This window comes from Pongo abelii, chromosome 1 (genome assembly GCF_028885655.2).
Source record: "Pongo abelii isolate AG06213 chromosome 1, NHGRI_mPonAbe1-v2.0_pri, whole genome shotgun sequence".
Lineage (NCBI taxonomy): Eukaryota > Metazoa > Chordata > Mammalia > Primates > Hominidae > Pongo > Pongo abelii.
In genome coordinates this window covers 121369291-121395241 of record NC_071985.2, presented here as the reverse complement: position 1 = coordinate 121395241, position 25951 = coordinate 121369291, and the positions used below count along the sequence as shown (strand labels likewise).

Genomic DNA, 25951 nt, shown 5'->3' with positions numbered 1-25951 from the left:
ATATGGCAATGTCCTATAGTCTACGTATCCAGCCACACCCCTCTACAAAGTTACCTGTATTACTTGTGTAATTCTGTGGTCTTGACCTCAAAGGAGTCAAGACAAGAAAGAATAATCCCTTGCAGAGAAGGTTCGGATGGGAACATGCTAAGCTCACTCCATTTCGATGGCCCTGATGTTCTCTGACTATGTGTTGTTTTTTCTTTTTTGGTTTTGTTTGTTTGTTTGTTTTTTAATATACCACCCAAAGGGATATGGCTTGGCATACGACTTATCTAAGATCCCAACCAGTATAAAAGGATATACTTTGGGAGCCAGAACAGCTGTGAGGTTTAAGCCAATACAGAAGGTAATGTGCTGGGATTTTAGTGTTATCCACATTATTGCATGCATTTGCACAGGAGTGCAAAGGGCAGAGAGCAAGAGGGGGGTGATCTAAAAGAATATGCCCTGAAATTAAAGAAAAGTAGGCATTTAAGCAAAAGCTATTAAGAAGCCTATCTGAAAAGCTTGGGCATTAACGTTGCAAATATGCGTGTGAGTGTACTGGGGAGAGTGGAAAACAATTTACTGAAGAAATGGTCCCAACGCAGGGCTTTAGTGTTGAGATGCCTGAGGTTAAACATTCGAAGCTTGTGTTTATATACATTATATTATCTTGTCAGTTAAATAACAAATTCCAACTTTTCCACCCTTTTGTGTAATTGGGTTTCAAGTCTAAAGTTCAGTAGGGGATCCTAATCTCTTATTGGACGACATTTTCCTGACACTTGAGCTTAAGGAGCAGAGATACTATCTCTAAAAATCTCTGAGTGAGGTGTTAAGGGTAGTGACTGTCATAAGTTGCCTTGGTTCTCTACCCATCCTAGATTTATTTCTACAACCTATACATTATGTATCACTAGGTAGCTGAACCACACCCATATCTCGGTTTTCTACCTACCGAAGACTTATTTCTGTAGCTTGAGGTGGCTGAACCATAGCTGATTTATGAACAGAAAGAGGATGATTCTGTTTTTTCTACCTGGAAGGCTTTATGTGTATATATATACATATCACTCTGTAACATAATGATCTTTTTCTTGGAAACAGGAAATGACACCTCATGCAGGCATGTACCAGAAAGTAAGTCCTCAGCAGGAAAAACACAAACAAAATTTTGCTCCATTTAATGTCTTGGTGCCTCGATTTAAGAACTACCCAAAGGACACTCACTATCCCAGGTATGTCTCCTCTCTTTTGGTGCACTTCAACAAAAAAGCAATAGGAGGAAACGAAGTACGTAATAAGAAAAGAAGCACATAAAGAAGGGATGAGATCCAAACCATCCCAGTTAAATAAGGAACCATTCAGAGATTTAATCAATTGTCTCACAGATTTCTGGCATTGTAGAATGTAGAATCATAGTTACTCATTCAATGAATTTTTATTAATATGCCAGGCAGTTTTGTAGGTTCGATAGATTTTGCAGTAAATCCATCACACAAGGCTCCTGATTTCTTGGGGCTTACATTCTAGAGTCCAGACAGAGCACAAGCAAATACACAAGAAAATATCAATAGTGATAGAGTGACCATATAATTTGTTAGTCAAACCATGACACTTCTGAGAGTAAAAGGGGGCCTATTAATAATTCTACCAAGACAGTAGCCATGACAAACCAGGAAGTAGGTTGTCCAGGCTACAAAGAAGGTAAAACAGGATGACAATGTGATAGGGAGTGATGGCCCGGAGTCTACTTTAGAAAGGGTTGAAGAAATGACAGTTAACCTGAGATCTAAATGACAAGACTGAGCCAGCCCTGTGAAAATCTGGGGGCCAAGCATTGCCAGCAGAAGGAACAGCAAGTGCAAAGGCTATAAATTGGGAAGGAATTTGACGTGAACAAAAAGGCATGCTAGCATGGCTAGAGTGTAGTGAGCAAGTAGGAAATGAGACAGAAATGGAGGGCATGCTGGAGCACATAGGCCTTGCAGGCCAACAGTTTTACTCTCAATGCTTTAGGAAGCTATTCAGAATGTATAGACTTGTAGGGCAAAAGATCAAGGACTTTCTTTTATTGATGAGAAATCCAAGGATCACAGAGTGAATGTAACTTTCTCAAGTTGCATTAAGGAAGTAGAAGCATTGAGTCTTGACCCCCCATGTCCAGTCCGTTATTTCCTGACAGTAAAGAGTCTACACCAAAAGACAAAGTGTATATGAACAAAGACAATTTTTAAATGACCCCATTGTCAAGAAAATTTAACTGGCTTTGCTTTGCTTTGCCTACATTGCAGATAGATTATCACTGCACTTTTATCACCAACTTTAAATTGTGGGCCGTACTAATTCATCACTGCTTTAGATCTCTTTCATCACCCTCCGCTTCTAGGACCTTCTTGTCTCTCAGCTATAGATACTGAGGTACAGAAATATCTTTTAATCTGGAGTCGATCTGTGCTCTAACTGGATGTCAAGATTGTCAAGTTAGATGTTTAACGCTAACATCTAACTCGAAATACATTAACAGGTAAAGGAATCCCATGCTTAATTAAAAAGCTAATCAATCTGTTGCCTTTTTCCAAGAGGTTAGGCCTAGTTCAGGGACGGCTCTGGCACTGATGGAGTTTGTGTATGGTCACTAACTCATTAGACATGATGCTTGTATTTTTATTTCTAGCCCTGGTGCATACAACCCAGAGAAGAAGCCACCGCCAAAAATTGCCTGGCCAATGAAATTTGGATCTCCAGACTGGGCTCAGGTTCCATGTCTACAGAAAAGAACCCTAAAAGCTGAGGTAATAAGATTGGACTTCTGCAGAAGACTCTTATTCAATCTAGTACTTTCATAGGTATCAGGGACTCTTAATTAGGGGTCTGTGAATGAACTTCAGGAAGTCCTTGGTCCCAAAAAATTATATGCACAATTTTGTGTGTATATGAATGTGAGGAACTTTTTGGAGAATTACACTATTTCATTAGATTCTTAAAGGTATATATGACTAAACAAAAGTGACGTTTTCTTATTTGATCCTTAAATAACTTTTGTGGTAGGTACAGAGGAAATATCCCTACACAATAGAGGCCCAGATGGATTAAGTGATTTGTGCAGGTTTCACAACTGGAATCCAGATCTTGTGACTCCTAATACATTGCTCTTTCCAACATACTCCTTGAGTACTAGATCACTGAAGAGCCATAGAGAATTCAGCTAAGAGCATGGATTCTGGGGACAAAACTGCCTGGATTCAAATACTAGCTGCAGTATTTACTTGTTGTGTAATCTTGAGCAAATCTTTTGACTTTTCTAAGCCTCAGTTTTTTAATCTGTAAAATGGGTATTGCAATAGAATCAATCCGATAAGGTTATAAAGAAAATGTGGAAAATCATTTAACACAGTACCTGATAACATAGTAATTGTTCAATCTGTTAGCTATCATAATTCCAGAGGTGCTTTTTTTCTTTCCTAGTGGAACTTTTCATTAATTCTACAATTATTTATTAAATGCCAAATGTATTAACATTATTGCGTTAAGGCCTATGGGTAACAACTCAAGAATTAAACATATAGTCCTTGACTTCAAGAAGCCCACCAACTGCTTGAGGATTTACTAAGTAGTAAATAATTCCTAGCATGGTATACACTATAGTAAGATAATAAAAGGTAGATGTACATACAAATTTTGGGAGAATCACCAAGGCTAGATTACTATGGAGTTGGGATTCACCTCTATAATGTACAGTTGTTTTTTTTTTTTTTTTTTTTTTTGCGTAACTGGGAAGACCAGAGGCAGAGGGTTCTCATTAGAATATTGATCTAGACAACATTCTTTCATTGCAGCTGTCCACAGACAAAGACTTTAGAAAGCATCGGAACCGTGTGGCCTACCTAAGCCTGTATTATAATTGAGCAGCTGTGACTACCTTCACTTGCTCCTCTTATACACAGACTCTCCAGGACTGAGGACAGAGCCGCTCTTCTTCTTCTGCATTACTGTGGCCCTCTTGTCTGGCGCCCAAGGAGGGACAGGGGCTTATAGCTGCTGTATGAGAACATAAAGACTAGTGCACAGTGCTGTCTCCGTCTACTGACTTGTGGTGTACGCGTGCGTGTCTGGGTCTGTGGGTTCCTGTTGGGTGCTGAGTTGGGTGATTTCATTTTAGTGAAATATTTGTGGGCCCCTGCCCTCTAGTTCTAATTCCCAGGACCCAGTTTTATATATTCTACCACTAGCCCTGGTCATAGGAGGCTGTTAGCCTATACATATCAAGGGTTTGGATGGGATTTGGGCTTGCTAGATACAGAAAACACTTAAGGCAGATTGAAACATGTATTGGAGCTCTTCCAATTGTGTTCCTCAGTGTGGAGTGGGAAGGTCTTGATTTGGTTGACTTTCCCAGATTGACATAAAACTCAAAAACCAAAAAATTGCCCCTTTCCTATGACATCATCCATTTAGTCTGTGAGTCAACATATATACTGAGGTCCTACTATGTGTTGAGCAGAGCAGTAAGCACTGGGGATATGGCAGGAATCAAAATAGACTTATCTACTAAGTCCTTGGGCCTGGCCTGAAGTCAGAGGAGGACTCCCCAGGGCAGCTAGTGGATTGGGTTTGCCGTCTAATCTGAATGACCCCCTAGAACCTTACAAGTCATTCTGGGGTTATAAAGATCATAACATTTATAGCCCCAGACTGTCTTGTAAGCAGCTACATTTAAAGTACTTACCCAGACACTCAGGCCTGAGAGGTAGACCCCTTTGCTTCCAGCACTAGCTGAAATAATCACGTATATAGTTTGTTCAGGATAGGCACTAAATATGATCTAATCTTTTAATAAGAGGGTCCTTTTGTACCCACTTCGGCTTCTTCGTAATTACCAGAAAGGTGATAAGCCTGCATGTGTCTGGACACCAAAGATTGAGAAGCTGCGAGTGGCTGCAAGAGAGCCTACTGTAACCCTCATGGCCACCCCCTGATGAGTGTTAGCTGGGGAAAGGGCTAGCAAGAGGTGAAGCCTCCTGGCCATATGATGCTGGGGGTGCCTAATTCCTTAAAGGCCAAGGTCTTCTGAAATAATAATGGTGAAGGACAGAAAAGTCTTTATGAGAAATCAGAGGATATATTAAGATAATGATAAAGATACCTCAGCAAGAACATACCTAATATATACACTTCTTTTAATCTGATGACTTAATGATTTCTGTTATCTTATCAAGAAGTATTTATGACTTGAGATACGTCAGGATTAACTCTTATCACCTCTCCTGCACACCTCTCTCCTTTTTCTCCTTTGTATCCACATGTGCAGATTTTTTTAGAGGTGATAATTTAGCATTTAATGTTTTTTTTTCTGCTTCAAGGTCTTAGGTCCCTTTGGAGGATATTGATAGGGGTGGGGGTGGGGATAGAACATCTTTCACACTGTTTGGTACATAGACGCTCAAAGCTTTTCCCAGGGAAGGGAACTCTCTAAAATAGTAATCTGATTTGATGAAAGATAAAATTCTAATATAGCTTCAGTTAACCTTCAGGGTCCTTTAAAGTGCTACATTGTATATAAAAGTAATAAAGTACAAATGAACACGAAGACTAAAACATACCATGCCATATTTATTTTACATCTAGACTTGGTCCGAGGAGTTTATAGTATTTTTAGGTCTTAATAGAGTTAAGCTTTATCATAATGCTGTTTTAGTGGGGTAAAGCTTCCAATGTGACAGATTTATATAATATGTAGACTACATGACATATTGGAGGATGTAGTTTGACATGCAGACAACAGAATCTGTGACACTAGGATTTTATGAGTATGTTTAAGGCCAGTTGCAACACTTAACAGTTCTGCTCCAACCTTGGGCATACTTGAGGTGAAAGGTATTGCCTTCCACACACCAGTAGAATTTGTTATTATCTTCAGGATTACTATAAATGCCATCTGCTTTACCACTACAGAAAGCTCCGTCTCCCCTACTGCCCTCATCACTGCCGCCTTCTCCATCACTTCCCCCATCACTGCCACCTTCTCCACCACTGCCACTGCCTCTGCCAATATTAGCACAGAAGCCTTCACTTCTGGGTGTCACAGGTCAGTTATACCAGCTGTTGATGGCTGGTGGAATACATTCTAAAAGAATAAAAACATTTCAAAGCATCATCATAACCTCTTTTAAACATAGAAACAAGCAGCTCTGGACATTCCCCTATATCAGTTCTGTTCTCAGAGAACTGGAGGGAAGCTGTAGCTGGGAAGAATGCTGCACACGGACAGATGTCCAAAGCAGGGAGGAGGGAAACTAAGGCCTCTGGGGTCTTAGCAGGATGTCAAGCCTGGGCTTCCATTCTAGTTCCACTAGAGGGGAAATAAACCCAACCCTACAGTGATAGGAAAGGACTTTATGTTGAGATTCATTAATATTTGGGTTTTGATAGGGGAGGCTTATCTGCAGTATTTCTGTCATATGTAATATATTTGGGTTTTTGTTACCCTGTTATGCTTTGTCTTTTGTGCTCTATGTTTGCTTGCTTCGTTTCAGCACTGTTTTTCCCTTCTTTCCTCTTCCACGATGATTCAGAAGTTTTATATTTCATTTTCTTCTACCAGTAGAATGCTCTCAACCACTAAAATTTTCTGGCTCACTGTTTAATTTGAGCAAATAATTTTTTTTTGTTTTTTGAGACAGAGTCTCACCCTGTCACCCAGGCTGGAGTGTAGTGGCACGATCTTGGCTCACCGCAACCTCTGCCTCCTGAGTTCAAGCGATTCTCCTGCCTCAGTCTCCTGAGTAGCTAGGACTACAGGCACGCACCACCACTCCCGACTAATTTTTTGTGTTCTGTAGTAGAGATGGGGTTTCACCATATTGGCCAGGCTGGTCTCAAACTCCTGACCTCATGATCCACCTACCTCAGCCTCCCAAAGTGCTGGGATTACAGGCATTAGCCACCACACCCAGCCAAGCAAATCATTTTATAATCTCTCATAGGTTTTTACAGTTCTAAAAATCAATAATTATATTAATTTCCTTAGAGACCTAAGGAACCTCTGAGATAGCATCTTTCACTTCTCTATCTCCACTTTTAGACCTGCCCCAAGGGATGCTTAATCCAAGGAACGTACAAAGCCCATGAAGGGCAGGAGTTTTTTGCTTCATACGTTGAGACCCATCAGCCACCTGAGTGTTTGTCCCTGATCCTTTTTATGATGTCCCTCTAGCCATCCTCACCAAGAACCAGATAACAAAATTTATGCATCTAAATTAGGAAATGGTGCACTGCCATGAGTGAGAGAATTGATCTAGCTCAGAGATAAATGCCAGTATATACAGGCATACCTCAAAGATGTTGCAGGCTCAGTTCCAGGCCACCACATAAAGCAAATGTTGCAATAAAATGAGTCACACAGGTTTTTTGGTTTCCTGGTGCATATAAAAGTTATGTTTACACTCTAGTCTATTAAGTGTGAAATAGCATTATGTCTAAAACAGTGTACATACCTTAATTTTAAAATATTTTATTGCTAAAAAATGTTAACAACTATCTACACCTTCAGTGAGCCATAATCCTTTTGCTGGCGGAGCATCTTGCCTCAGTGTTGATGGTTGCTGACTGATGGTGGTTGCTAAAGGTTGGGGTGGCTGTACCAATTTCTTAAGATAACAATAAAGTCTGCTACATCAAATTGAAATTGACTTCCTTTCATGAAAGATTTCTCTGTAGTATGCAATGCTACTTCAAAACATTTCACCCACAGTAGAACTTCTCTCAAAATTGGAGTCAGTTCTCTCAAACTCTGCTGCTACTTTATCAACTAAGTTTATGTAATATTCTAAATCCTTTGTGGTCATTTCAACAATGTTCACAGCATTTTCACCAAGAGTAGATTTTATCTCAAGAAACTTCTTTGCTCATCCATAAGAAGCAACCCATCATTTGCTCACATTTTATCATGAGATTGCAGCAATTCAGCCCCATCTTCAGGCTCCACTTCTAATTCTAGTTCTCTTGCTATTTCCACCACATCTGCAGTGACTTCCTCCACAAGTCTTGAACACCTCAAAGTCATCCTTGAGGGTTGGAATCAACTTCTTCCAAACTTCTGTTAAAGTTGATATTTTGACATCTTCCTTTGAATCACACAGGTTGTTGATAGTATCTTAGAATGGTGAATCCTCTCCAGAAGGTTTTCCATTTACTTTTCCCAGATTAATCAGAGGAATCGCTCTGTACAGCTGCTATAGCCTTATAAAATGTATTTCCTAAATGATAAGACTTGGAAGTCAAAATTACTATTGATCCGTTTGCTGCAGAATAGATGTTGTGTTAGCAGGCATGAAAACAACAATAATCTCTTTGTACATCTCCATCCAGGCCTTTTGGTAACTAGATGCATTGTCAATGGCCAGTAATATTTTAAAAGAAATTTTTTCTGAGCAGTAGGTCTCAATGGTGGTCTAAAAATATTCAGAAAGCCATACTGTAAACAGATGTGCTGTCATCCAGGCCTTATTGTTCCATTTATACACCACAGGCAGAGTAGTTTGAACATAATTATTAAGGGACCTAGGATTTTCAGAATGGTTAATGAGCATTAGCTTCAACTTAAAGTCACCAGCTGCATTAGCCCCTAACAAGAGAGTCAACCTGTCCTTTGAAGCTTTGAAGCCAGGTATTGACTTCTCCTCTCTAGTTACAAAAGTCCTAGATGAGCATCTTCTTCCAATAGAAGGATGTCTTGTCTACCTTAGCTACATAAATAACTAAATCTGTTATTTAGTGTAGCCTCCTTTACCAATGATCTTAACTACATCACCTGGATAACTTGTTGCAGCTTCTATGTCAACACTTGCTGCTTCACCTTACTCTTTCATGTTGTAGAGGCTTCTTTCTTTAAACCTCATGAACCAACCTCTGCTAGGTTCACACTTTTTTTCTTTAGCTTCATCACTCCTCTCAGTCTTCATAGAATTGAAGAGAGTTAGGGCCTGGCTCTGGATTAGGCTTTGGCTTAAGGGAAAGTTATGGCTGGTTTGATCTTCTGTCTAGACCACAAAAACTTTCTTCATATGGCAATAAGACTGTTTTACTTTTTTATCAATCATGTGTTCACTAGAGTAGCACTTTTAATTTCTTTCAAGAATTTTTTCCTCTGCATTCACAACACAGCTAACTGGCACAAAAGGCCTAGCTTTTGGCCTATCTTGGCTTTCAACATGCCTTCCTCACTAAGCTTAGCTTTTGATTTAAAGTGAGAGATATGCAACTTTTCCTGTCACTTGAACACTTCGGATATTGTAGGGTTATTAATTGGCCTAATTTCAATTTTGTTCTGTCTTAGGGAATAGGGAGGCTCCAGGAGAGGAAGAGAAATGGGGAAATGGCCAGTCAGTGAAGCAGTCAGAACACATACATTTATTAAGTTAATTGTCTTACATGAGTGCTATTACTTGTGCCCTAAAACAATTAGAATAACAACATTCAAGATCACTAATCATAGATCACCATAGTAGAAATAATAGTAGTGAAAACATTTGAAATATTGTGAGAATTACCAAAATGTGACATAGAGACACAAAATGAGCACATGCTGTTGGAAAAACAGCCCTGATAGACTTTCTTATCACAGGGTTTCTGCAAACCTTCAGTTTGTGAAAAACACAATATCTGCAAAGCACAATAATGTGAAGTGCAATAAAACAAGTCATGTCTGTATATCAAGCTGGTTTTCAGGATACCCAGTTCCTGGCCTAAATTTTTCTGAGCAACAAGGCCTAAGTCTAGGGTATCTAGTGCATTCAAATTCTAGCTATCAAACTTAGCACTGGTCCCACGACTAAAAAACAGATTTCTAAAAGGGCATTTTCTGTAAGTGTGTCCCTTTTCTCAGCTGTGAGGGCCTAGAAGTTCCCTGGCTGTCTCCATGCACCCTGGCTTCTCTGTCTTTGCTGTTCTTTGCAGCCTAACCTGCATCTTCTTCAGAATAGCATGTTGGACTTGTCATGATGCACCTGAGGACAGACCCAGGTGTGACTTCAGCTTGCTTATGAGCAAGTATTTCCTCTCATTGCCAAACGACCTTGAGAAGTCATCCAAATCAATGGCCCAAACCATGGACCCAGCAAAATTGTTCTCTTTGAGAAAGTCCACCTGTAGACAAAAAGTGTACTTGGACCAGAATCAGATGGCATCCGTCCAACAAGCAGACAACTGAGTATGGACTGACAGGTGACAATAGGGAGATAAATGCTTTTCTTCTATAAAAGGATATGTGCTTTGTGGATTCAAGACATAATTGATGGACTCAGCTCTATTCTTGTTTTTTGGTCCTATTTAATAAACTCTTGGGTAGTAAATATAAATAAAGCTATTATTTATTTAATTCTAGTATTAAATAGCATTAGGCTAAGCTATATTTTTACATTAATTACTCAATCTTCATAATACTTCACAACTACCATATAGATTCCATTATTATTCTTTCATAAATTTGTTGGAACTCACTCAGTCTCAGACTGGAGATTTAGAACAAGGTATAACTGATTCCAAAGCCTAAACTCTTAACCAATGCACTATAAGGCCCCTTCCTTCCTCCTTGTCAGCCACCTTTCTCCTGACCCAGATTCTGTAATGAGCAAACAGAGTGGTATAGTAGAAAGAACCTAGACTGTGAGCCAGACCACATATTGAATTACTGCTTTTCTTTTCCAGCTATGTGACCTTGGACTAGTCTATGAGCATCTATGATCCTCAGCTTATATACCTGTAAAATGGAGAGGCTATTTTTTACTACACTGGATTGTGTATAATCAAGTAAGATAACAGTTGTAAATTCTTGGTTTCTAAGAGTAAAGCATTTAGGTAAAAATATAAAGGGCTATTTTTATTATTGTCATTAAAGGTGATGGTCTTCGACCAATCTTATAACAATATAATCTTAAAATCATCACATATACTAGTAGAGATTCACAGTGGACAAACATTGGGAAACTTTAATCATATTAGAAAATTCTAGTATATTTTGGTATATTGTGCTATGTGTTATACATTGTATTATTGAATATTATATTTAATTATATAATTTTCTCTGTCTTGGAGAAAAAGTAAGTAATAATAAGGTTGCTCTACCCTTTCTCTAGTCATATTTAAAATCTTGAAATCACATCTTAGGAAAGTGGTCTCCTGATGAATGTAGGATTTGAAGCCAGAATTGTTATTTTTTAGTGATGCTCATACTTTGTACCCATTGCTTTCAATGGTATCATAACCAATCCACTCAGTGTTTTGTAAGCATATGTGACTTTTTGATCTTCAATCCATGTACTTGTGGCTTCACTTAAGAATGTGCAGATCTATGGGGGAATGGAGAAGGCAATGTTGAGTACTTCACAGATCTATGCCATGTATTGGAGGAGAAAGGACTTAAACAGGAGAAAAAATGGGAAGAAATGGGAGGGTGTGGAAAAGAGGATATTATGAAATCTACATTAATCTCACATATTTTTCCAGAAAGTGATTTTGTCTCATAAAATGAAGACATAAATTTCCATGAAACCAGGCTACAAACAAGTATAATTCTAATTTTATACCCAGTTTATTTGGGAAATGGTAAGCATAGCTATGTGTGCTGTGGTCATGTTTGCTCTTGAGTTTTTAGCGAACACTGCTTATCATTCATCCACTGGTCTCAGAATTTTCAGGACAGAATTCAAGTAAACACAATTAATTCAACTAGTAAGTAAGATTGAATTATTTATTATACCTGGGCTAGCCTATTAAAATCCTTCTGTGGTTGTTTACATGGGTATAGTAGAATCTGGTATTACTTTGAGGCTGTGAGAAGAATGATGGTACGCTTCAAAGCCCAAAAAGGAAATTCACATTTTTTTCCCCAAGTGAAACTGTTCCACAGCCATCAAGCTGCTTATACTCAGAACAATGAGAAGCCAGGGTATAGGAACTCAAGAGAAGAGTGACAGGGTGAATTGGAGAGTGAAGGAACTTTCCCCAGCGCATCCGAAGTCTGAATTAGCCATGTCAGTTACCTCATAGTAAGTCCCGAATCCAACCTCACATGCAGAAGGACCAGATGACCCTGCTCTACCTGAGGTGTCAGAGCTTCTGAGCCAGAAGGTCCTCCCATAGGTGGGGAGACCTGTGATGAGCTTCTCTGCTAGGACCCCATTATCTCTCCAGCACATCATGGCATAGTCCTGAAGAAGGCAAAATTATTTCATCACCAGTGTTTGTGAAGAGGTGGCCTGCCCCTCCACACCTGTGGGTGTTTCTCGTTGGGTGGGACAAGAGACTGAGAAAAGAAAGAGACACAGAGACAAAGTACAGAGAAAGAAAAGTGGGCCCAGTGGACCAGCACTCAGCATACGGAGGACCCACACAGGCACCAGTCTCTGAGTTCTCTCAGTATTTATTGATCATTATCTCTACCATCTCGGAGAGGGGGATGTGGCAGGACAGTAGGGTAATAGTGGGGAGAGGGTCAGCAGGAAAACATGTGAACAAATGTCTCTGTATCATAAACAAGGTAAAGAAAAAGGTGCTGTGCTTTGATGTGCACATACATAAACATCTCAATGCATTAAAGAGCAGTATTGCTGCCAGCATGTCTCATCTCCAGCCCTAAGGCGGTTTTCTCCTATCTCAGTAGATGGAATATACAATCCGGTTTTACACTGAGGCATTCCATTGCCCAGGGATGAGCTGGAGACAGATGCCTTCCTCTTATCTCAACTGCAAAGAGGCCTTCCTCTTTTACTAATCCTCCTCAGCACAGACCCTTTACCGGTGTCAGGCTGGGGGATGGTCAGGTCTTTCCCTTCCCACGAGGCCATATTTCAGACTATCACATGGGGAGAAACTTTGGACAATACCTGGCTTTCCTAGGCAGAAGTCCCTGAGGCATTCCGAAGTGTTTTGTGTCCCTGAGTGCTTGAGATTAGGGAGTGGTGATGACTTTTAACAAGCATGCTGCCTTCAAGCATTATTTGTTTAACAAAGCACATCCTGCATAGCCCTAAATCCATTAAACCTTGAGTCCACACAGTATATGTTTCTGTGTTTCTGAGCACAGGGTTGGGGGTAGGGTTACAGATTAACAGCATCTCAAGGCAGAAGAATTTTTCTTAGTGCAGAACAAAATGGAGTCTCTTATGTCTACTTCTTTCTACGTAGACACAGTTACAGTCTGATCTCTCTTTCTTTTCCCCACAGCTTGTTGTATTTGATGAACAAAGTCTAGCAATTGTTCCCCAAAGAGAAAGCCTTAATATACAACCAAGATTCTCCCCAATCCCTTCCCCATCTCCCCTCTGCATATGATTTGAGCTTTTTCTTTCTTACACAGTTGAAATAACGCATTTCACCCTGATCCTTGGATTCTATGTGCAGGGGACTGTTGTGTACTGTAGGTGTGTCCCAGCTACCTTGGAAGTCGTAAGTCATCACACTGATGAAATCAAGGAGCCTGGAACAGGATTTTAAGCCAACAGGATTCCGGGGGAATTTTCTGTTTCTTTTTCTTTTTTTTTTTGAGATGGAGTTTCACTTTTGTTGCCCACGCTGGAGTGCAATGGCACGATCTCAGCTCATTGCAACCTCTGCCCTCCTGGGTTCAAGTGATTCTCCTGCCTCAGCCTCCTGAGTAGCTAGGATTACAAGCACCCATCATCATGCCCAGTTAGTTTTTGTATTTTTAGTAGAGACAGAGTTTCACCATGTTGGTTAGGCTGGTCTGGAACTCCTGACTTTAAGCAATCCACCCACCTGGGACTCCCAAAGTGCTGGGATTACAGGTGTGAGCCACCATGCCCAGCCTGGGGGCATTTTCTTTTCTTTTTCTTTTTTTTTAAGTATATCTTTTTAAAATTATTATTATACTTTAAGTTCTAGGGTACTTGGGCACAACGTTACATAGGTATACGTGTCAGTATATGAAGGGGTGGCCTGCCCCTCCACATCTGTGGGTATTTCTCATCAGGTGGGACAAGAGACTGAGAAAAGAAATAAGACACAGAGACAAAGTATAGAGAAAGAACAGTGGGCCCAGAAACCAGTGCTCAGCATACAGAGGTCCTGCACCAGCACTGGTCTCTGAGTTCCCTCAGTATTTATTAATTATTATTTTCACTATCTTAGCAAGGGGAATGTGGCAGGAGAACAGGGTGATAGTGGGGAGGTCAGCAAGAAAACATGTGAGCAAAGGAATCTGTGTCACAAATAAGTTCAAGGAAGGTACTATGCCTGGACGTGCACGCAGGCCAGATTTATGCTTCTCTCCACCCAAACACCTCAGTGTAGCAAAGAGTAACAGAGCAGCATTTCCGCCAGCATATCTCGCCTCCAGCCACAGGGCAGTTTTCTCCTATATCAGAATAGAACGAATTCGTATGATCGGTTTTTACACTGTGATATTCCGTTCCCAGGGGCATGCAGGAGATGGAGGCCTTCCTCTTATCTCAACCGCAAGAGGCCTTCCTCTTTTACCAAACCTCCTCAGCACAGATTACGGGTGCTGGGCTGGGGGACGGTCAAGTCTTTCACTTCCCATGAGGCCATATCTTGGGCTGTCTCAGTGGGGGGAAACCTTGGACAATACCCAGGCTTTCTTGGGCAGAGGTCCCTGCAGTGCATTGTGCCCCTGGTTAATCAAGAATGGAGAATGGCAATGACTTTTACCAAGCATACTGCCTGTAAACATAATGTTAACAAGGCACATCCTGCACAGCCCTAGATCCCTTAAACCTTGATTCCATACAGCACATGTTTCTGTGAGCATAGGGTTGGGGCTAAAGTTACAGATTAACAGCATCTCAGGGCAAAACAATTGTTCAAAATACAGATCAAAATGGAGTTTCTTATGTCTTCCTTTTCTACATAGACACAGTAACAGTCTGACTCCATGTAGGGTGTTTGCCTAGATACACTTAGAGTTAGGTATTTCTCCTAACGCTAGCCATCCCCCAGTCTCCCATCCCCAACAGGTCCCGGTGTGTGATGTTCCCCTCCCTGTGTCCATGTGTTCTCATTGTTCAACTCCCACTTATGAGTGAGAACATGCAGTGTTTGGTATTCTGTCCTTGTGATATTTTGCTGAGAATGATGGTTTCCAGCTTCATCCATGTCCCTGCAAAGGACACGAACTCATCCTTTTTTATGGCTACATAGTATTTAATGGTGTATATATGCCACATTTTCTTTATCCAGTCTATTATTGATGGACATTTGGATTGGTTCCAAGTCTTTGATATTGTGAATAGTGCCGCAATAAACATACATGTGCATGTATCTTTATAGCAGCATGATTTATAATCCTTTGGGTATTTACCCAGTAATGAGATTGCTGGGTCAAATGGTATTTCTAGTTCTAGATCCTTGAGGAATCGCCACACTGTCTTCCACAATGGTTGAACTAATTTACACTCCCTGGGGGCATTTTCTTACAGAAAATTTAAGAGCAAAAAATGATAGCCATGGGAAACATATGTCAAGTAGATATCCATATGACCCCACCAATGTGGCTTCCTATGGTGCTCCAGGGAACAATGTTATTTTCTGCAACCCCCATAGGGCTGGACAGGAAGCCTTTTTTACTTCCTTGACAAAAACAGAAAAAACCCAAAGCAGAAAGCTAGGAAATGTGGTTGTTAGAGCTCGTAACTGAGAAACACATGTGTCTATTAGCACGGGAATCATAGTGAGTAACTATCCTATTGCTTTGTCAATAATAGCTTTGGTGACTTTATATCCTTTTTCAGGAGAAATTGATGATGAGGACTGCTATTATAAAGATTCTGCATGGCCTTAAATCTTAGTCTTCTTCTCCCCAAAGCCTACCACAATGACCATTTAAAGGGGCCACCATCTTATTCCAAAGCCACCAAGTCCTCAAGTCTCTTTGGCATTGCACGCTAGTTTTTCCAACATTACACTTACAGCACTGCTTGGGATGCTGTCCACCAAAAAGTTTAGAAATCTCTGCTCTGGGATTTGGGAACTCCCGAGAGACACACTGCACTCACTTCTTGATCTCTGAAATTTCATATCCTGCATCAATGGTCTCCTTGCCAGCAGATATAGCTGCTGTGATACACAGCCTGGGGTGTCCTGTTCCTTTAGCCTCTTCTTCAAAAGCCTCCAACATTTCCTACAGAGAGAGTGAAGGTGGATTTGAGTGGCTGTCTTTATTATCTATTTTCTATAGTAAGCCCTCTTAGGCTTCTTCCCAGCTCCTAGCAATTCCCCTTTTCTAGAAATAGTCCCCAATATACAGGTATGGGTCTTGATAAAGTATAACTTGGAACAAAGAGATACTACACATACTAGTTGTCCTTGGGTCCAAGTTACAGTTAATGGCAATTCCAAAGAAAAAACCTAGGAGCTCCTGGCAGAGTTCACTCTTCCTTCTAAAGCGCTAAACTTTTTGGATTTGTCGATAGCCATGCTAAGCTCTTTCTGCCCCCAAGCTTTTGCTAGTTAGCCACGCTAAGGTTTTTCCTGCCTCCAGGCTTTTGCTAATGCTGTTCCAACTGCCTTAGAACAATTTTCTCCCTATTCTTTTTGTGGCTGGTTGCTGTTAATTATTCATATCACAGCTTAAATGTCACTTCCTCAGAGAAGACTTCCCTGACCATCCTATTTGCTTCCATCATAGCTCTTATCACAACTTATGATTATTTGATACTTTTTTTTGGAGTCTGTATCCTCTTTGCAAGCCCCACAAGAGCAAGGATCATGTTTCTGTCATTAACTGCCCTAACTACAGTGTGAAGCACAGTGCCTAGATGACAGTAGATGCTCAATAAACATTTACTGAATGAATGACTGAGATAATGAATGGTTCCTCCTTCCCAGTCCAAGGATTTCTCCCTTGTGTTTCTTCAGATACCTATATCTTTCCAATAATTCCCTTTGGGCTTACACTAACCAAAGAGTCTGTTTCTATTGCTTGCAACTCCCAAACACCTTAACCCGTGTACTGCCTGAGGGCAACATCCTTTGCTATCCCCAGGAAATTCAGCCCTTACAGAAAATCCATTAAGGTACAAGCTTCTCTACAAGACGACACAGAGCCGGTGCTCCATTCTGTTGGAAATAATGCTCAAAATCCTAAGGAAATCAAACACTCAAACAAAGGATTTTCAACAAAGCAATTTTACTTCTGTGCAAAGAGGTGCTTCTGCTTGTCCAGTCGCCATGAGAGCACACCTGAACAAAGGGGCGTGAGGGCCTTTATTCCTGATGCAAGTACTGCCCCTGTGCCCTTTCCCCATTAGCCGGAGTCGAGCCACACAATCTAAACTAGTCCTGGTTGGCTAAATATTTGAACTTTCTTTAGATAAGGTGGGCTTCTCAAGGAGAGAGGGGAAAGGGAAGGGGTGTCTGCAATGAACTAGAGAGCTAGTCTTTCCAAATAAGGAAAGGAATGTGAGCTGGTACTGATAACACCTGGTACTGTGGCATGTCTGGGCATGTAACAAAGGCAGAAAGGAAGAAAGAGGAGAACAGGGAAAGGGGGGGTACTATGAATTAAAGAATAAAGGATTGATCCGGCTATTTGAAGAGAAACCTCATCATATCCCACAGCTTTCCCCTTCTTTTTTTATAACTCTTTCTCTTCAAACCTTTTTAGCATAATTCGGCTCTGTTGTTCTACTTGGTCTTCTAGAAAGAAAAGCTCATTTGAATAAGGGGGAGGAGGAGCGTAAGAGGTTTTAGTAAGAGCTGTTTCAATAAGCCTTTGTATTAGTCCTCAGGCACAGGGTATAATACAACATCCTACAAGAATGAGCAACTCTATTCCGATGGCAAGAGAGATGAGGATTGAGGACATAAGTCCCTTCCATCTACCGAACTAATTTCCCATTACATTTGTGAAGGGATCATTTAGTCCAGAATTTTTGGCTAGCTCATTTGATAAGGCAGTAAGACCTTGCAATGCTTTAGTTATGGTCCCACCAGGAGCAGTATTATTAGAGATATAAGTACAGCATTGGTTCCCGACATGACACAAACTCCACCCTCCTTTGCTAGTGTCATGTCTAATGCTATCCTATTTTCCCAGGCCATTTGACTGGTGGGTCCTAATTGTTCAGCTATCCTTTTAATAGCATCTCTATTATAATTAATAAATCGTTGTTGATTGTAATAAATGTAATTTATCCAATTCACATTTTTATTCATAGTTAACCACCAGAAGAATGTAGATTCAAATCTGGCAGTTATTTGATTTCGGGCCTTAAATTCATTTGGCACTCCTCGTGGGACCTCAATGGCATCTACATAAACATAAGAATCAAAGGACCCATAGGGGGCCTCTCTTGTTTGGCGATGTTTGGTTCCTATCCTTTCCAGTTGATGAAATGCCAGGGTGAAAGGGATGGCCAATTGAATTAAAGCACAAATTCCACTCCAGTTACTTGGCAGAGTGTCCAGTATTGGTCCACCACAATACCACCACACATCTGCTCGAGGATGGCTAAGGGCAGACTGATGGGTAAGCTCTTGGAAGAGTTTAAGCTCACTGCTTCCCGTTAAGGCTCCTGGGAATGTCAAGTCTTCCCCCTGTCGTGAGAGACACGAAGTAAAATTGGCACTGGGAGATGGACACTGGATGACCCTCAGGGGCTGACCCACAGAGTGTCGAATTTCAGGGCAGAGCAGAGAAAGAGCTTGGCATGATTTGTTGTCCCAAGCTGAGGAGTTTTGGAAGAGAGCTACCATACAGCTCTAGAGACTCATATCCTGTCTCTAGAGCTATAGTTTGCCTTAAGTTTTCTACCTCCACAACTGTTACCTTGGTTGGGTCATTTTGGAGATGGGAGGAGGAGGTTGGACTCACTATACTTGGGGAGAGTGTTGGGTTCCACGTGTCTCCTGGACTCTGGGTCTGAATTTCTTTATTATTGTTAACCAGTGGTTTAACTAACCTTAGAGGGAAGATACCTATACGGTCTTGTCCTGCAACGTCTGCTCCTAACCCATACCATTCGAATATAGAGGGTTCTTGGGCCATTGTCCGGGGATTATTTATAATCAGCAATAAAGGGTTACAGTGCAATGGCTTGCAATTTGGTGGGGTGGGACCACGGACTAGTTGGAGTTTTCGTTTTAGTCCCTGTAACCTATTTGAAACCGGGGGCCTGGCTGTCCACCCTTTGTACTTAGTGGTCCACCAAACATCTGCCCAGTCACTACAGGGACTTTTTAAAGATCCATACTTATACTTGGTTGACTCTTTGCGGTATGGACATAGATACTTATCAACATGGGATAGCTTTCTTTGAGCTTGCTTGTCTCCACACAGGATGACTGAACAAGCGTCGAACTGAAGGGTTAAAGGATGGCTAGCCTGAGTTATACTGATGACAAGATGACCTCTGTTGAAAAGAAAAAAGAAAATAAACAAGTGATTATTAGCTTCCTTTTAGAGTTAGTTTGGTGGGGGTGAGCCCTGGAGTGACAATCCATGATTCTGGAGGTGGTGGTGCCTTTTTGACTTGGGTGTGATGAGTTCATCCTCTTTCCGCTGTCTGGACTGCAGTCTCAGTAGTTAGGAGAACTAGGTAGGGTCCTTCCCAGGCTGGCTTGAGCTTCCCTTCCTTCCACCCTTTGATGAGGACATGGTCTCCAGGCTGATGTTGATGTGCTAGAAACCGCAGAGGCGGCACCTGTGCTATGAGACCTTTAGTCTTAAGGGAAGAGAAGGTAGAGGATAGACCAAGTATATAATTTTTGAAGAACTGATCTTTTGTCTCAAATGTAGGGATGTCAGCAGTGGAGTGTAACTAGGGCAATCCATAGAGCATTTCATAAGGGGAAAGGCCAATATCTCTCCGAGGGGCAGTCTGGATTCTTAACAAAACAATAGGAAGACATTTAGCCCATGGCATTTGAGTTTCTAAAACTAACTTAGTTAAGTGGTGTTTTTAGAGTCTGATTCATCTGCTCTACTCTTCCTGAGGAGGATGGATGCCAAGGGTTATGGCATTCCTAATTTATATCTAGTACCTGGGCTAACTTCTTAATGACAGTGAAACGGGTTCCATTATCTGAATCAATATTTTCTATTAGTCCAAATCTGGGTACGATGTTTTCAATTAATGCCTTAACTACGTTTTTGGTGGTTGCACTTGAGAATGGGATAGCCTCTACCCAGTGGGTAAAGTGGTCTATTATTACTAATAAGTATTTTAAATGGCCAATTGGGGGCATTTCAGTATAATCAATCTGAACACTTTGAAATAGTCTCAGCCCTGGATTCCTTCCTCCAAGGGGCAATTTCCTTAGAATCTGCCTATTAGTCTTTTTACATATTAAGCAACTATCTGTAACTTGTTTGGCCAGGCTGTAAATTTTTATACACCCATAAACCTGGAGAACTGCATCACACATTGCTTGGGGTCCCCAGTGGGTCCCCTGATGTAATTGAGACAAGACCTTCCTCATGAGAGGTTTTGACAACATCTGTCTTTGATCTGGTAATATCCATTTCCCTTCTGTGTTCTTTCTAGCTCCATTCTTATTAACTTCTCTTTTTCAATGGAAGAGAAAATGGGGGTTGCAGTAGGAGAAGGAAGGCATGGATTTAAATGAAAAACAGGTGTTTCAGAATAAACAGCAACTAGCTTTGCTATCTGATCTGTGAGATTATTTCCCTGACTTATGAAAGACAAGTTCTTTTGATGCCCTGGGACATGTACAATAGCTATCTCTTCTGGCAATTGGAGATTGTTGAGGACATGAACAATTAGTTCTCTATGAACTAAATCTTGGCCTCTACTATTGATAAGACCCCTCTCCGTCTAAATTTTTCCAAATGTGTATGCCACGATAAAGGCATACTTAGAGTTGGTATAGATAGTTCCTTCTTGGTTTGTAAATGTTCTAAAGCTTGGCTGAGTGCAAACAGTTCACACATCTGGGCAGACCAATTATTAGGCAGTCTTCCTGATTCTACTTCTTCAAGCATTTCTCCATCAATTACTAAATACCTAGTAGGTCTTTTCCCTTCAAATACCCAGGAGGATGTGTCTATGAATAAGTGCCACCCTGTCTTGAAGGGAGTTTCTCCTAAGTCTGGTTGAACTTTTGTATGGTAATCAATCAAATCTAAACATGTATGCTCTCTTTTTAAGCTTGGATCCCCTGTTAGAAAGCCTACTGGATTAAGTGAATTATCAGTAGTTAATATTAAATCATCTTTTTCAGTAAGATAGCCTCATATTTTAAAATCCTTGAGTCAGTGATCCACCTTCCTGCTTTCTGATTTAAAATAGTTCTAACTTGGTGGGGAGTGCTTACTGTTAATTTTCCTCCAAAGGTTAACTTCCTACTTTCTTCAACTCATACTGCTGTAGCCACGATGGATTAGATACACTGGGGCCACCTATGAGTGACTGGGTCTAAGACTTTTGACAGGAAGGCCATGGGCTGTCGGCGGCCTCCATGATCTTGGGTAAACACTCCTAGAGCTATCCCATTATTCACGTTAACAAAAAGGTGAAATGGCTTTTCTAGGGAGGGTAGAGCTAGAATAGGGTGGTTATGAGCATCTCTTTTAATTCTTCAACTTGCTGGATTTCCTCAGAAGTCCACAAGAGATGATAAGGCTTCTACTGGGTAAGTTTCTCATACAGAAGTTTACTTTTTAATGCATATGAGTCAATCCATAAATGGCAATGTCCAATTAGTCCTAAAAATTTCCTGAGTTCTCGTTTAGTTTGAGGCAGGGGTAGGGAAAAAATTCCCTCCACTCTTTCAGGCCATATTCTTCATTTGCCAGCACTGATTAGGTGACCTAAGTATTTAACTTCAGGTTCTTCATACTGAAGTTTCCCTTTTGAGACCTGCATTGCAAGTGATTGAGAATATGTGTAGAGAATTCACCTACTTCCTTTATATCTTTACTAGACATAAGGAGATCATCCACGTACTGAAGCAGACATATTTGCTTAGGGACTATGACTTTCTCTAGTACTTATTCTAGAATCTGACCAAAATGGTTGGGGGAGTCTGTGAACCTTTGGGGCAAGACTGTCCATTGATATTTTTGTCTCTGCCCCGAATGGGGATCTTCCTACTCAAAAGCAAATACATCTTGGCTATCCTCAGCCAAGGGGAATGCCCAGAAGGCATCCTTTAAATCTGTCACTGTAAACCACTGATGATTGTATGGAATTTTGCTAAGAATGGTGTAAGGGTTAGGAACAACGGGGTGAGTAGTCTGGACTATTTGATTAATGGCTCTAAGGTCTTGCACTAATCGATATGACCTATCTGATTCCTTGACAGGCAGGATTGGGGTATTGTAAGGAGAAACACAGGGTTCAAGAAACCCATCTTTAACAAGACTTTCAATTACAGGCTTTAGTCCTACCCTGCCCTCTGAAGGAATGGGGTATTACTTTCTCCTTACTATTTCCCCAGGAGTTTTTAGTTTGATATGTTATTGGAGGGATTTGGAATTTTCCTCTATTTCCTTCCTTTGACCAGACATCAGGATGAATATATTTCTCATCCACAGCAGTGAGTAAGTGTAGTGAAATGAGGAATCCCTTAGGGCTCACTTGAAGGCCTATATTTAGCCTTAGCATTAAGTCTCTTCCTAATAGATTAGTTCCAGCTTCAGTAATTAATAAAAATTGAATATGAGTAAATCAATCTTGATATCTGACTTCCGTGCTTTCTAAAATTTTTGCCTTAAATCCTTCTCCTTTTACCCCTGAGACTAAAAGTTCTTCTGAAGAGCAGGTAAGACCAGGTGGAGGGAAACAAACAGGAATGTGAAGCCCCTGAATCAACTAAAAAGGTGATAAATTCATGTTTAGGTCCCACCTGCAAATTTCAAGGGCTCCTGGTGGGACTCAAAATAAAAGTGGCAGAGCCCTTAACTCCCCTATTGTTCTTCAAAAGTCATGAGTGTGAAAGTTGCTCTCTCTTTCTTTAGTTCAGGACATTTTCTCTTGAAGTGTCCTGTTCTTCTACATTTGTAGCATCTATCTTGTCCTTCCTTCTCAGTTTTAGTATTCTCTGCCTTTGCTCCCCTATACCCCTTAGAGGGTTTGTTAAACGAGGGTCTCAACCCTCCAGATGGAGGCTTGAGTCCTCTAAAGGAGGGTTTCGGCCCCTTATAATCTCTGGTCCCTTGAAAGCCCTGCTTAGAGATATATGGGTTTGGAGCCATCTGTTGGAAGGTGGATAATATGTTTTGTCTTTTGTTTTTGTTTTTCCTGGTCTCTTCTCACATATACTTTTTGAGCCTCCCTGAGAAGTTCACTCAGGGGATGGTCCTCCTAATTTTCTGTCTTTTGTAGTTTTTTGGAAATGTCTGGCCAACTTTTAGTAATGAAGTGAAGTTTTAACATTCCTTGTCTAAGGGGGTTTTCTAAATTGAGGCCTGCATATTGTCTCATTTGCTCGCTCAATCTATTTAAGAATCTAGTGGGTCCTTCATCTTTTTCCTGTTGAATATCAAATGCTTTAGAAAGATTTTGAGTTCGGGGTACTGATTCTTGAATTTCTGTTATTATCTTCTCCCTTAGGTCCTGCATGTTTTCCCGGTGATTTGCATTGTTATTTTCCCACTGGGGGTCTCGGGCGGGAAATTTATTGTCCACAGGTGGAGCATTTTGACCAGGAGGGTGTTCACCTTCCTAAACCGCCATAGCAGCCCTACAAATCATACTTTGTTCTTCCTCTGAAAAGAGGATGTCCAAGATGGACATCAACTCAGCCCAAGTGTATATCTGAGGCCCTAGAAATTGATCAATTTGATCTGCTACTCTAAAAGGGTCATCCAGTAATAGCTTAAGCTCCTTTTTAAAATTCTGGACTTCTGAACTAGTCAAGGGAGCATTTACAAAGCCAATGCCTACCCCCCCAACCCCCCTTTTGGTACCTCTCTTAGAGGAAAGAAAGTTGGATCTGGCTCTTTAGTTGTGGAGGGAAATGGAAAGTTTTGAATATCCTTTTGACATTGCTCTATCTCACATTGAAGCCCCTTTAAGGAGAGATACTTAATAGGTTGTGCGGGCAGGCTCACAAGACGGCAATTCCGCAAAGTCTGGATTATAGGGAGGAGGAGCAATGTAAGTAAGGGAAGAATGTAGGGCGATAGTCAGAGAGGCACCACAAGCAGGTGAGAGATCCACAGCAGCAGCTGGAGGAATGGAACACAGGCAAGTGACACAGGTGAGGGAGTGGCCTGAAATGGCTGGGGAGTAACCTGAAACCACAGCCGGAGGGATGGTACAGGCTAGAGAGTGGCCTGAAATGGGAACCAGAGGAGGGGGATGGGGCAGGGGGAGGGGCAACCGGAAGAGTGACACAAGCAGGGGAGGGGCTTGAAATGGAAATAGGAACCGGAGGGGCGGGATCGGGGACAGCCAGAAGAGTGATGCAAGCAGGGGAGGGTCCTGAAATGGAAACGGGAACCAGAGGGGCAGGATCGGTGACGCAAGCAGGAGAGGGATCTGAAACGGCAACCGGAGGAGTGGGATCAGAGGCACTGAATGGAAGAAGATGAATCTAGAGGGTCCCACGTGTTAGTGGGTGTGAGTTGTCTAGACATGGGGACTCTTTCCCTTCCAGACGGGTTGGTTTCTGGCTCTCTCCTTCCAGATTCTTTTTTTTTTTTCAAGATGGAGTCTCACTCTGTTGCCCAAGCTGGAGTGCAATGGTGCAATCCTGGCTCACTGCAAGCTCCGCCTCCTGGGTTCCTGCCATTCTCCTGCCTCAGCCTCCCGAGTAGCTCGGACTACAGGAGCCTGCCACCACGCCCGGCTAATTTTTTGTATTTTTAGCAGAGAAGGAGTTTCATCATGTTAGCCAGGATTGTCTCGATCTCCTGACCTCGGCCTCCCAAAGTGCTGGGATTACAGGCGTGAGCCACCACGCCCAACCTCTCCCTCCAGATTCTAAAGGGTAAAGGAGGGCAGGTCCCTGCCTCCAACAAAGTGTGTAATCAATGTCTTCCTGGGAGACAGGGCTTTTATCATTAACATGCTCGACTAAGAGCTGACAAATTCACTCCTCATTAGACTTAAGTTTTGGCCAGAACAGTGAGGGTTTAAGGATGAGTTCTCGAACCTAAATAAAACAACATTTTATCATCTGCTGCTTTTGTTTATACTTGGTTCTCTCATTATCTTTCCAATACTTTAGCATAAGCCCCAAGGGGCTATCAGAAGGAATTTCATCACTCTCTTGACTCTTTATGGGGGGGGGGAGTCCTCCAACCTCTCCAGTTAGAGGTGTCTACCCACCTCTTTCTAGAGGCTCACTGAGGCTTTAAGAGGGGGTTCAACCTCTCCTGTTAGAGGTGTCTTACCTCCCTCTTTCTAGATGCTCAGCCCCTCCCGTTAGGGGTTTCCTGCCTATCCTATAGCTCACCTGCTGGACGTTCCTTACACCCTTCTTTCTCTTTGTCTGCTCTGACTGTTCCTGCCCCTAGCAGATAGATGGCAGCATGAGACCACAGAGACAACTCCCTCACTCCACACAAAATAATGCTTAGCACCATTCACACACTCTCAACCTCCAAATTATCCTGACCACCAAGGAAATACTTTATCACCTTTGCAAGGTATCCTACCTTGGTTCATGCAGAAGAGTTATCTTGTCCTCTTATTGCCATGGTCTTGCAAGCCTCTCCTCCCCACTTTGCTGAGAACCCAGATTTATTCATCGCAATGGGGGCCCTGATCCCATTGGGCCACTGTAACTAGACAGTGGGACGCATCCCCGATGGGTGGGGTGACCGAAGACCACCTCCCAAAGGAGAATATTTGCCCCACGTTGGGCACCAGAATTGTTAGAAATAATGCTCAAAATCCTAAGGAAATTGAACACTCAAACAAAGGATTTTCAGCAAAGCAATTTTACTTCTGTGCAGAGAGGTACTCCTCCTTGGCCAGTTGCCATGGGAGCACACCTGAACAGAGGGGCACAAGAGCAT

General features: G+C 41.6%; 1 protein-coding gene and 1 long non-coding RNA gene across 8 annotated transcripts in view; one reads left to right on the top strand and one right to left on the bottom strand.

Annotated features, from left to right (window-relative positions):
- The window catches only part of CIMAP3 (ciliary microtubule associated protein 3), a 23764-nt gene extending 16092 nt beyond the window's left edge, over positions 1-7672 (top strand). For 3 of the 6 annotated variants that reach the window (XM_054529587.2, XM_054529585.2, XM_054529586.2), the window contains exons 3-6: positions 251-349; positions 1093-1223; positions 2663-2780; positions 3825-4055. In XM_054529587.2, coding sequence (XP_054385562.1) covers positions 251-349; positions 1093-1223; positions 2663-2780; positions 3825-3893 — 417 coding nt within the window. In that variant the 3' untranslated portion in view covers positions 3894-4055. Of the gene's footprint in view, positions 1-250; positions 350-1092; positions 1224-2662; positions 2781-3824 lie in introns of all 6 variants that reach the window. The other 3 variants (XM_002810443.6, XM_002810444.5, XM_054529588.2) reach the window with 3 other exon arrangements.
- Positions 246-25951, bottom strand: LOC112128679 (uncharacterized). Of its 2 annotated transcripts, none has more exons than XR_008512968.2 (3): positions 25589-25951; positions 15931-16141; positions 246-14359 (listed from the first exon to the last, which is right to left on the bottom strand). It is a non-coding gene; the product is annotated as an uncharacterized LOC112128679 (long non-coding RNA). The 2 variants fall into 2 exon arrangements; XR_002911161.2 differs by having other exon boundaries at positions 16017-16141; positions 25589-25950.